Genomic DNA, 13078 nt, shown 5'->3' with positions numbered 1-13078 from the left:
GTCAGTCTCCCCACCATCACAGACATCTACACCTCTAGATGCAGGAAGAGGGCCACCTGCATCATGAAGAACCCCACTCACCCAGCACACACACTTTTTGCCTCCCTCCCCTCAGGAAGGATGTTGAGGAGCATTAAGTGTAGAACCAATAGACTGAGGAACAGCTTCTACCCTGAGGCTGTTAGATTCATGAATCTCTAACCAGAATAATCACTGTGAAGAATTAAATCATGTTGCTGCTGATCTGTTTCATGTTTCTGCTGATCTGTTTCATGTTGCTGCTGATCTGTTTCATGTTGCTGCTGATCTGTTTCATGTTTATGTGTTCTTGCGTGCTCATCTGCTCACACAGACTCATGTTAGTGCTGCTGTTCGACGTAATGTTTTTATGCTATTAGTGCTTAGTGTATTTTTAGTTAATGTTTTTCTTAGTTCATATCTTAGATGTTATTACTGTTTTTCTTTTACATTTTATTGTTGGATGTAACTGGGACCCTGTGTACAAAATTTCGTTTCACCACATGTACCACATGAATTCAGTTCAATTCAGTTTATTTATATAGCATCAAATCACAACAAAGTTGTCTCAGGGCACTTTACAGAAACATTCACATACATAGAAAAGCCAATTAATAAAGTTCTCTATCTAAAGAAGACAGCAGACATGTCAAAGTAAAAAGAACTAGGTTTCTGTTTTGGAGTTAGACAACATTTTGTCTTTCTTAATTCAAAACTGTAAAATGTGAAGCTCCAAGCTTTAAATTGCATCATTCTCCATTGCACAGCTAAATTTACATACAGATGAATCTCACTCCCCTGTCACTGGAAAGTCATTAAGGTTTATGTTTGCCTGGCTCACAAGAGAGAGAGATGCTAGTCTCATGAATGAAGGCTTCCACCCCACAAACCATCAGTCTTCTCTGTCCAAACCATGAACATCATGGTCTTCAAAACAGTGACCCCCATCACTGAGGTGTTGGTTCACAGCTGAGTCTTGTCCACTCCTGTCTTGAGCCATGCTCCTGTGGAGAGACTGTCATTTCTCCAGTATGGAAGCCTGAACCTTACTGGTTGCACTGAACTGCAGACATCCACTGCTCAAACCTAAACACAAAATGAGCAGTGACCAAAGCACAGTTGTTCACATGAAATTATGTGGTCATTTTCAAGTGCAAGTAGCTAGTTGCAGCTTTTCTGATGCAGCCTGCAACACTTTCTGCTGTTTTTTTACTGAAATAATCATGTACCATAAAATTGACAGAAACATAAAAGTTTTATTAATATTTTCTTAATTAACTTCTTTGAAGTTTAGAAGAATGAAGTTGTTTTAAGCATGCATCTGGTCTTGGCTGTGGTGGAAAAAATATCTAAAAAAAACATAATTTTTACATGAACGCTCCTTGTGTGTTACCTGTTGTTCTGTCTGTACAGCACTTTGGTTGGCCTTGTTGCTGTTTTAAGTGCTTTATAAATAAAGTGGTATGGTACAAACACCCTGTAGATGCTGGATGCTGTCTATCATGGTACACTAAGATCTGGCTGTGATTATCGTACCCACCCCTGCACCCTGTGTTAACTGGTTAACTGGTCATCATTAACTTCACACAGACTCTCCCACTGGTACATTTTCATCTTTAAATCACTTCTTCATCTGCTGCCTTCATACATCTCCTCCTACATGTTTCTGCGTGAGTGCAGCTACAGCAAGCATGGAAAACCCCCAGCCCGTGGGCCGTATATGGCACGTTGGGCATTTTAATTGGCCCGCCAAAATTGTCCAAGATTTGGACAATAAAAAATAAATAAATTTAAAAATTAAAAAAAATTTTTTTTTAATACTTTATTTTTCAGGGATGCTGAGGTAAAATTTAGGGGTGCTTAAGCACCCCCCCCCCCCCCCCCCCCAATAGAGGTTAATATCGCCACTGGTTCAAATTATATTTAAAAAACTGAATTTAATAGGGAAAAAAACTGGTGTCGTTTTACCTGTAGTTCCAGCATTTCCCCAGTAGAGGCGCATTACAGACACTGGCGTGTATTATGGCCCGGCCCTTCGCTCCAATTTTAGAACTCAATGTGACACGCAAGTCCGAAAGTTTGTCCACCCCTGAGCTACAGCGTGCGCTCTCAGGACATTATTACCTGCAGTGTTCCCTCAGTGAGGACTGAACTTGGCAAAAGGGTCTTCTACTCCGCTCCTGTTTCCTGGAATATCTTACAAAAAGATATGAAGCTCTCGACCTTGACCTCTCTAAGTGGCTTTAAACATTTAAGTTCATGGCAAGAACCAACGCAGACATGTTCCTGTTTTTAGTTTTCTACACCGCCTTATAATCGAGCTATTTTTTGCTACTTTTTTTTGCCATCTTATTTTTATTTGTAAAAAAAAAAAAAAAAAAAAAAAACTGTGTGCCTCTTTTTTGATTGTCTATTGTTGTCCATTGTTGTCATCATTCTTTGTTGAAATCAGGTCTCTCTTGTAAATGAGTCCTCGAGGCTCAATGGGATTAACCTGTGTAAATAAAGGTTGAATGAATCACCTTGTCAGTCTGGTCAAACTGTAATTTTTATTTGTCGAGACTGATGCTGCTCAACAAACTAGTTCATAACATTTACACACAACACCACTTTAAAAAGTTTAAACATACCAGCTTGTATAAAGCTACTTGAAATAGATACCTTCCAATTCCAACATGTAGAACTGTGACTTGCTGTACCTTCATGTTAAGAGCTCATTAATGTGGCTGTGGTGAAAAGAAAAAGCTGAAACCCGAATATTTCAAAAATTATATCAGAACAGCTGAGTCATCCCCCATCGCCACAATAAAAGAATGATCCTTGAGTGATCAGGTGGGTGTCCATCCTTGCTGGATCACTAGTGACCACTGCTTTGAGTCAAGTGTTAACCAGGCTGGATAGTCTTTCTGGGTGAACAAACTGGAGCTGTCTGGGTTTTGAAAGACACGGCAAAAACTTTTCGGTCTTCAAAAAAACAGCTCACACTCCAATTTTGTTGCGTTTACTCCAGAATTGAAGGTCACTGAGACCAGATCTTTGTAAATCGGTTTTCTAATAATCCCACACAGCTATATAGTCCATGATATTTCCCCCCGTGTTAAGCAGCACCGACTGTGAGAGCATTGTATTTGAGGAATAAATTGTGCCTAATGAGTGTGCCTGCAGTGCACAGAAAAAAACTGAAGTGATACGACAGAAAACTAGCCCCAGTGGGTTAGAATCAGTCATCCAGCAGACGTGCCCAGAAAGAAAAATGTGAGGATATTATTAAAAACATTTCATTATATCTGCCAACAGGCTTCAAGACTTATTGTCACATTTGATGAACATGTGATAAGCAACAATTTCAAATTCGGGGTCATCTACCAGAGGTTTGGACAGGTGAGTTCTGCAGTCTGCACGTTAGGTTCATTTTTCTGTGATGTGTGGATCTCTTGTATTTTCCCTCCGACAACAACGTGCATGCAAATGCATTGTAATTTCTGATTTGCTCTAGGAAACTGATTATGCTCAGCCCTTCTTGTCTTAATTATGGCTTTCGCTCAAGCCCAGTCATTGTGGCTGTCTTCAGCTCACCCTCTCATTTTCTGAGCCAATCAGTCCCTTTGTGTAGCCGACTCTTTAGGGGAGTTGGGGGGGGAGACCAAAGGAATAACAGAATGCTTTTTAGAGAGTACTAGCAGATGGAGTAGAGATGCTCAGTGCTTTAGAGACAGTTCAATCTTGTAAAATATGATTCGAAACACACAGAACGCTTTTTCATCATCTCCTCTGTACGATAGTGAAACAGGCAAATTGCAATGAGGTATGGACAGTATAAATATTGAACAATGCCAGCTTCCTCTCAGGCGTTACTTCCTTGTGTTTGTTTTAGGGAATGGACTTGTGTTTCATGAGCTCTCCTTTTGCTGACAAAAGATAATCAACTGTCCAGAAAATACGTTTGGAATTGCAATCTTCTTTATCCCTACAAGTTAGTTTTAGTTAACGACATGCTGATCTTCTGGGATACAAGCACATCATGTCAGAGTCCTCTCAAGAGTTAACTCCCATTGTTTGTTTTTTTACCCTAATCTGATGCAAAACACACATCTTGCATAAAATACTTGTGCCATTAAAGTAATTCTCATTAGCAAACATGTATAACGCTCTTAGCATCTTCTAATTTTACCTGCCTCTTACTTGTTTTTGCAAGCACGAGTCTTTAATTGGCTTTACTCGTTCCAGACGTCAGAAGAGGAGCTGTTTGGCAACAGCGAAGAGAGTCCTGCCTTTGTAGAGTTCCTGGAGTTTCTGGGAGAGAAAATTGAACTCCATAACTTTAAAGGGTGAGAATCCAACAGTGGTTATCCTCTTCCATATAAAACAACAACAACTCCAATTTGTATCTCATCCTGCGCACCGTAGGAGGGATGGTCACGCTCCTGCGGTGATGGTAGAATATCCTGTTAGACACGGCTCTGTGTGTTTGCAGTTTTCGAGGAGGACTGGACGTGACTCATGGGCAGACTGGCACAGAATCCGTCTACTGCAACTACCGCAACAAAGAGGTCATGTTCCATGTGTCCACAAAGCTGCCTTACACAGAGGGGGACACCCAGCAGGTAACGTAATACCATCCCAGTCGAACACACCTATTATGATTCATAGCAAGCAGTCACACACGTTCCCTCTAGGTAACAGAGGACCATGGTTTGCATGTAAATCTCTGTTGTGCTAACAAAAACAGCAACACACACACAAATAAGATAAAATAAAATAAAATTACAAGGGTTGCTGTAAAGTGGAAGCTTATGTGAGCAGAACTTGAGCGCTCACAGCCAAATTCTGCTCCACTTCCATCTCCTTCATTTACACAAACACCAAATCAGCACTAGCTGACAAATAAACATAATTCTGTGGAAATGTTCAGTTTCCTGAAAGCAGCAGTGGCTGTTATGTATGTGCTGTGGGCCTAGTTGTGTCCTGACTGACTTCAAGGGAAACAGCACCCCTTTGTGGTGTTTCACAAATCCATACCCCATCATCCGACAAGGTGCGAGGGTGAGACATGAGCTGAAACTATTATAGTTACTCTTACTGTCCGAGTTATAAGTATTTGGTTAAGGTCAATTAACTGTAGCCATCTTGAAGTGGGTTGACTCCAGAAGATACTCAGTTGTAGACGTACATCCAATGATTACTCACCTTATATGGCAGCAAATGAAAAAAATACACTTACCTACCCCATATCAGCAGATATTTAACAAAGCATACGTTCATTTTCACACATACAGTCTCCATACGCATTTTAAATTGCTTCACTTTCTAATCACTTCCCTGTCTTTTGGCTGTTGTGTTGCAGTTGCAGAGAAAAAGACACATAGGGAATGACATTGTGGCCATTGTTTTCCAAGATGAAAATACTCCCTTTGTTCCAGACATGATCGCATCAAACTTTCTTCACGCTTATATTGTGGTCCAAGTGGTCAACCCCTGCTCTGACAATGTTCTGTACAAGGTTATTTCTTCTTACTTCCTTTTCCAGTCGTGCTCTGCAACAAATCTGTTGTTTTTTCCACAAATTATTTTTCTGAGCTGTATTTTTGCTCTCCAGGTGTCGGTGACAGCGCGGGATGATGTTCCTTTCTTTGGTCCGGCCCTCCCAAATCCTGCTGTCTTTAAGAAAGTAAGAGGAAGCACAACCTGAAAATAAGTGAGGTCATCTTTTAGTTTCCAGAGTAATATTTTGTCTTTGCATTTTTTTAGGGCCCTGAATTCCAGGAATTCCTTTTTACCAAGCTAATCAATGCAGAGTACGCATGTTACAAAGCTGAGAAGTTTGCCAAATTGGAGGTAAGTTGAGCATCATTTAGTCTTCAAGTCAAAATTAATAAATGACTTGTTTTCGTTTGTGCGTATTAGGAACGAACACGATCGGCTTTGCTTGAAACCCTTTATGAGGAGCTCCATGTGAACAGCCAGGCTATAATGGGAGTGGGAGGAGAGGAGGACAAGATTGAAAATGGGAGCGCAGGAGGAGGAGGCTTTTTCGAGTCCTTCAAGGTAACTGGAGCTTTAGGTGCACAGACTGGGAGTGTCAGCCTGGCTGCATTTAATCCTGAAACTGTCTGGGGGGTGGTGGGGATGTCATGGGAAGCTTGGAACTAACTCCTGTTTGAAAAATGACCTAATTTCCATTGAAGTGCACTTTAGCCTAAAGTCAAGACTGGAAAAAAACAGAAAAACAGGCTGGCTCAGGCAAGTTACTTCCTACAAAACAAGTAATTTGTACTCTTTATTTTGTATTGATTTAAAACTTTTGGAGGAACATTTGACACCACAGAGTTTAGTTAATTTCAGACAGTCCTTTGTTTCCATCCTTCGCTAAGCTAGGATGTCCCGCTGCTGCCTGTAACTTTGTGAAGCAAGGAGATTTGAGAGAATCATTGATTTTCTCTCTAGTTCACTCCAAGAAAGCAAGTATTTGTACTGTTAAAAATATCAAACTATTCAAAGTTCTAACATCACGTTAAGTGTTGTTACAAAGATCAGTGCCACCCAAAAGAATCAGTGTGAAGCATTGACATTTTCTTTGTTTAATAGTTGCAGTCAGATGATTTTTATGGCTTCTCTCTGACAGTTTTCCAACACTATTCTTGTCTGTATGCGTGCTGGGCTGTAAAAGCTTTATCAGTGTCCCACAGTCGGTATGAAATCTGAAAGAAGATGCTGCTCTCCTGCTGGATCGCCGCTCTGCTTCTGCTTCCCAGCTTTTATGCTCAAACGTCCTAACAGTGACTTCCTGTCTGCATGCTGCTGTGGCACCACTTGCACATTTTGTCGTGAAATTCAGCAGGACTGGATGGATTTCTTTCACCTTCACATGCCTATGTTTCTCTAAGAGGTGTGCTGGGATTTACATTTCTTTGGGCTGTGTTTAAACTCAGTGTGGTTTAGTTACTCTCTCTTCTTATGCCCCCTATGAACACAATGACTCCTCTGAACCCTCCTAAAGCTTAGCGTTCTCTGTCGCTTCCTCTTCAGTCAGGATCAGAACGATCACTTTCTGCCTGTAGTGGTCGGTGTTCAGAGACAGCTCCGAGGCTCCTCTTGGTCTGTGATTCCACACAACGATACAGAGAGCTCACAAGAGTCGTGCCATGTGAATGTATCTCCTCCTCCTCATCTCTTTCCATAGCGGGTGATCCGCGGTAGGAGCCAGTCAATGGACGCTGTGAGTCTAACTTTCAAGAGGCCGTACACAATCTCCTCCACTGTGAGCAGCACCTTTAACCACAGCACCACAGAGAGCCCCAAATTCCCTGGTATTGTAAGTACAAGTGCCACTCTTCATCTTACATAAGGCGAGCCTCGCCCTCTTCAGCTCTACTACAATTAATGCCCCGTCTTCCTCACCTGCCTGATGCACTAACTTCTCACAGAAATATGCCACACGCTCACCAAAGGAAAGCAAATTACAGTCTCTTTGGTATCGAACTTGACTCTTGCATCTCCATGGCTGCAAACGGTCAAACTTTCTACCAGAGGGCATGGGTGGAGACTGACTGATTGTTGGAAGTTGTGGGGATGGGATGGGGTAACTCTGTTTTTTACTTGTCAAGGGTTTAAATCCTAAAGCATCTGCACCGTTCACATGTTTCAGATAAGGGTTGTGTTTTTTTCTGTGACTGTGTGTTTATGTGCATGTTAATAAAGGCATGCAGACTGCTGTCACCACAAAAACAAAGGTTGAATGTGGTCACAAACAAACTCAGGTTTGTCTTCCCAGGTGAAAACCATGTAAACTGCAATTCCATCTTTTTGATCCATGTTTCCATTTTAGATTTTATGATGGTTTTATTAACTTTTGTGCAATTTCAATGTAGGATTTTGGTGTTGGATTATGCAGTGATGCTAAAACCTGCTTGAAGGTTCATTTTTTATAAACTGATTTGCCAATCAAAAATAATACGTAAATCCCATCTAAACTGTTTACGAGGTCTTCACTCATGTAGTCATATAACTGCATTTCAACTTTCATGTCAAATACACTCACAGGAAAAAACATTGGCAAGCACCCAGAAGGAATGTTCTGATGTAGATATAATTTAATCCACCTGCAGACCAACAACAGGTCAACTAGTGGTTTGACATGAAAGTAGCTGGAACAACAAAAACGGCTCCTGAGACCGTAAGTGGTGGTGTCACTAGTGACTCAATAGTGTTATCAGGTAAATGGACTGTACTTATATGTAGCACCTTTCTATCTAATCAAGATACTCAAAGCTCTTTACAACACAATCTGTGCCTCATTTACCCCTTCATACAGCACTCTACTAGATCTGTACAAAGAATTATCAGAGCTTTATCACATTCGTACGCCGATGGGACACACATCGGAGGCAATGAGGGGTTCAGTGTCTTGCCCAGCGACACGCATGTGACTGCTGGTGGAATCAAACCCCCAACTCTTGCATTGGATGATGACTGCTCTAACCATTATATTCAAATACTGCCATATGACCTCACAACATGTGCAAGTTCATTTAAATTTCACAAGTCCATCTGCAAGCTTAACTGTATTGATAGTGAGTGTATTTTTCAAGATTGGAGAAAATTGCATATTCTAAAAACTTTATTATTCAAGAAATAAAATAAGCTAAACTAAAGTTAAGAGTGTTAAACAGAGAACAGGATAGTTTTATATTGTCAGTAAAACAGTTTTAACAGCATGATGTCTGAAAGGTTTTGCTATGAGTTTGTTTATTGCCCTTAACACTGTCCTGACACAATGCTTTTCAAAAGCTGTTCCTCTCTGCTCTGTTTTTAATCTTTTCTTCATCCTCTTCCTCACAGGTGTATGACTTACATAACTGGCTCATTATTTCTATCTCCCATTCAGCTTCCTGTTTTGCACCCATGAAGCCAAACTGTCTCCATTCGTATCCTCCAGTTAACATGTGCTTTGTATTGGTTTGACTAAAACAACTTACTGCATGAAAAGCTCATATATATTTGTATAAATCTCATATTTTCTCTCCCCTCTCCCTCCTCTTTTTACTCTTGTCTTTGTCATCTGTCATCACCACTCTCTCTACCTCCCTCTGTGCTATTTTGCCTGTTTCCCTTTGTTTCTTCTCTTTCTGTTTGGCTCAGTCATTGCTTGTCCCAGGCAAAAGTCCCAGTAAATATGGACGCCGAGGCAGTGCCATAGGGATAGGAACAGTAGAAGAGGTTATTATCAAGTTCTAACTAACTTCTAACGTCTTACTTTGTGTTTTTTGTTGCTTTGATTTGTTTGCATGGCTCCTCGGCATCGTGGCCAGACATGTTTCTCTGTACATTTCAGCTGCCTAATATGTATCAGATACAGTACACACTATATGTACCACAGACAGGATCATTCTGTGAAATAACTTCTACATTTTAGGTATCTTGACATTTTACACAGATTTAAAAATATAAACTATTCCGATCATAAAGATATTGGTAAGTCTGTGATGTCATATTAGGATTTATATGATAAAAGTGAAGGCAGCACGGTGGCGCAACTGGTAGAGCTGCTGCCTCTCAGCGAGCAGGTCCTTGGTTCAAACCCCGGTCCAGGGGCCTTCTGGGTGGAGTTTGCATGTTCTCTCCGTGCATGCGTGGGTTTTCTCCGGGTACTCCGGTTTCCTCCCACAGATCAAAAACATGCATGTTAGGCTGATTGGTAACTCTAAATTGTCTCTAGGTGTGAGTGAGAGAGTGAATGGTTGTTTGTCTCGTTTGTCTCTATGTGTCCCTGTGATGGACTTGCGACCCGTCCAGGGTGTACCCCGCCCCTCGCACAGTGATTGCTGGACATGGGCACCAGCGACCCCCGTGACCCAAAATGGAATAAACGGGTAAAGAAAATGGATGGATGGATGATAAAAGTGAATTTGAGGATTTAACACTTGACATTTGGGGTAGAATTAAAAAATTGTTCTGATCCGATTGTGTTTGGTGTTCTGCTCCTTCCTTAGTGTTTTATGATAACCCTGTATTTTAACTCAAGTTAGTCGCTGTTTGGTTTAACATGATTAATATTAATGACTTAATGTCCCCACTCACATGGAAATTATAAAAAGAAAAATCCTTCCTCTTGCTCTTTGAAGCCACATTAAATTAAAGGCTTTTAAGTTCTTAATTTAAGAGCTTTAAAAGGGAGGTTGAAGGAACAAAGCAGCTGCTGAGAAAGCATTTTTAGTGGCAGGCTGTGCAGCTTTAAGCCCCTTTTATCTCTTGCTTTAGTGTGCTCTGCTCTGACAGAGAGACTGTCACCTCTGCTTATCATTAAGCTTCTAAATCCATATTTTAACTTTTTTCCACATCTTTCTAAAACCTGGAAGGGAGCAGTGTTAAAAATCAGCCTGAAAATTTAGGTTGCCACGTTCTTGAATTGCATTTTTTCTTCTGAGCCTAATAAAATGTAATTGTGGGTCAGTAAAACTCAGTATTTTGACACAACCTTCTTTCTGCTCCTGTTGGCAGTCTTTGATAATCCCAGGAAAAAGCCCTACCAGGAAAAAGTCTGGTCCGTTCAGCTCCAGGCGAAGCAGTGCCATTGGTATTGAAAACATACAAGAAGTCCAAGAGAAAAGGTGATGGAATACTCCCATTTTATTTCTTTACAGGAAACAACCCCCTCTCTACCGCCCCTTCATTATTAACTTGCTACAGCTGTCTTTTAATACATTTTAATGTCTGTACTGTAGCAGTAGAGATCCATCTCCCAATACTCAGAAGACTCCTGACAGTGGTCATGTTTCTCAAGATCCAAAATCTGATAACTCAGATCAGAGCTCTCCAGAGGTCCTCACAACCACCAAGAACAGGTGTGTTTGATGACTAAGATACTGCCAACAGTGTTTCATGTCCAAGCACCAAGTGACCCTCCTCTGTGGGGGAAACATTATGTGTCTACATGCAATAATAAGTTTGGCAAACCAGGTTCAGTTCTTATTTATGTGGCAGGACCTCGTCTATCCCTGAAGCCCACAACCTCTCCCGCTCCTCCTCCAACGCCAGCAGCTTCGCCAGCGTAGTGGAGGAGAACGAAACAGAGGCGGCGGAGGACTATGACACCGGCATGGTGAGTGGAACATCCAATTCTCACGAATATGAGGAAGCAAGATAAGCAAATTGAAATGTCCACATATTTGCCTTTCCCTCAGTCGCACGGTTCCACGTGTTTTCTGTATGCCCCCTCGCAGGAGAGTCTGTCGTCTGCAGGGACACCTCACAAACGGGACTCCCTCACCTACAGCACGTGGCTGGAGGACAGCATCAGCTGCACGAGCAGCAACAGTCGTGGTAGTTCCCCAGGTCAGGGCAGCAAATTGTCTAAACTGTTACAAGGACAAAGAAAAAAAAAGGAGAAGTAGAAGAGTATTCATGTAGAAATTAAACAAATTCATTTCTGTTTCAAAGTTTTAAGCCACTTTTCAATTAATTGTATTTTGCTTGAAATTGCACTTGTAAATTGTCTTATACAGTAGGTCTACTATGTTTCCCATAATCTTCCAGCGTTTCTTTGGGAATATCCTGATGTGTGCTTAATATTCCAGGTAGAAAAATCTATCAAAGTTGACTCAGGGCCTTTGGATGGATTAAAAATGCTTTTTGTTGAAACGTTTCATCTTTTATCCAAAAGACTTCTTCAGTCTGAGTAGCTGCACTAAACTCAGTCTTAAAAATAGGCCTTTCTCATAGTGGATCAATCAGTTTGCTGGTGACATCCAGAACTAGCTGTTCACATGATCAAGGAGGATCAGCCTAACGACTGATCATCAATGCTCTGATGGCTGTTTGCTATTCATGGGGGCTGAGTGATACTAGCAATAACAGCATTGTAAGAGGGGGACAGTTGAACCCGGAGGCCTCCACCCCTGTTTAATGATGGACGATTTATTTTCACAAAGATGGCCTCCTTTACTCCTCTCTCAAACCATCGTTCCTCTCTATCATCGATGTGAACATCTTCATTCCTGAACGAGTGACCACTGGCCTGGAGATGAGTGTAGACAACAGAGTCCTGGCCTGATGATGTTGCTCTTCTGTGCTGGTCCATCCTTTTGGCTAGTGGTTGTTTAGTTTCCCTGATGTAAGACTGATCACAGCCCTCCTGACACTGAACAGCATACACAACATTACTCTGTTTGTGCCGGGGGACTGGATCTTTGGGATGAACCAGTCTTTGCCGTAATGTATTTTGGGATTTAAAAGCCACTGGGACGTTATGTTTAGAAAATAAAAGTCTCAGTTTCTCTGAAACTCCTGCAACATACGGAATGACCACTAGTCTGGGTTCCTCCTTTTCACCTGTTGGCTGACTGGAGTCCTGTTTGGGTTTCTTCTCTGCTTTCAGGAAGGCCCAGTTAGGATATCCACATTGCTCTAGAGCAGCGGTCTGCAACTTTTATGATCAAAAGAGCCATTTTTCACATTCCTTCACTAAATTAAATGTGTCCAGAGCTGCAACAACCTGCTACAGCTGTGGTTATCAACTGGTGGCCCATGGGCCACTTTAGGTTTGCTGGAGGGGGCTTTTGTGGCCATTAAGTGTGACATTATTGTCATGAACCAGAGGCCGGATCGCAAACAACAACAACAACCACTGAGAGGGTTAAAAGATTTATTGTGAACTAAAGTAAACTCTGGAGTTGGTCCTGTTCTGGGCTGGTTCCGATCCTCTGATTGGGTAGTGTTGTAGTGGCGGGCTGCCAGTAGAAGTAGACTGATGTTAAGGTCCACTGGAACGGAGTCCCACAGGCTTGCAATTAAAAGATAAAAGTTAGTAGATGAAGGGGGAAAAAGACTAATTGGGGAAATGAATCTGTGGGAATCAGATTCAGGGGTAAGGATAAGTCCGTGATACAAAATGAGCTTGACCTTTAATCCGTGATCCATAAAACAGTCAGAAGGGAAAGGCAGAGTTCATACCGTGAAGTCAGTTGTTCAGCAGAAGTATCCAGTACGTGATCCAAAAAGAGAGTCAAAAAACAAGAGCATGAGTCGGTACCTGATCAGATGAGCAAAAGCAGACGAGGGCTGA

At 41.6% G+C, this 13078-nt stretch overlaps 1 protein-coding gene across 1 annotated transcript in view; it reads left to right on the top strand.

The window, feature by feature from the left end:
* Positions 1–13078, top strand: part of rap1gapa (RAP1 GTPase activating protein a) — a 75732-nt gene that overhangs the window by 58028 nt on the left and 4626 nt on the right. Inside the window, exons 11-23 of the mRNA XM_037684776.1 lie at positions 3316–3399; positions 4246–4346; positions 4493–4622; positions 5363–5518; positions 5615–5686; positions 5767–5853; positions 5923–6063; positions 7199–7330; positions 9157–9234; positions 10516–10625; positions 10740–10859; positions 10999–11116; positions 11238–11349. Coding sequence (XP_037540704.1) covers positions 3316–3399; positions 4246–4346; positions 4493–4622; positions 5363–5518; positions 5615–5686; positions 5767–5853; positions 5923–6063; positions 7199–7330; positions 9157–9234; positions 10516–10625; positions 10740–10859; positions 10999–11116; positions 11238–11349 — 1441 coding nt within the window. The remainder of the gene's footprint in view (positions 1–3315; positions 3400–4245; positions 4347–4492; positions 4623–5362; positions 5519–5614; positions 5687–5766; positions 5854–5922; positions 6064–7198; positions 7331–9156; positions 9235–10515; positions 10626–10739; positions 10860–10998; positions 11117–11237; positions 11350–13078) is intronic.

Source organism: Nematolebias whitei, chromosome 11, assembly GCF_014905685.2.
Source record: "Nematolebias whitei isolate Nwh7 chromosome 11, NemWhi1, whole genome shotgun sequence".
Classification (NCBI taxonomy): domain Eukaryota; kingdom Metazoa; phylum Chordata; class Actinopteri; order Cyprinodontiformes; family Rivulidae; genus Nematolebias; species Nematolebias whitei.
The sequence above is the reverse complement of the archived record's forward strand: the minus strand, read 5'-3'. Positions and strand labels throughout refer to the sequence as shown.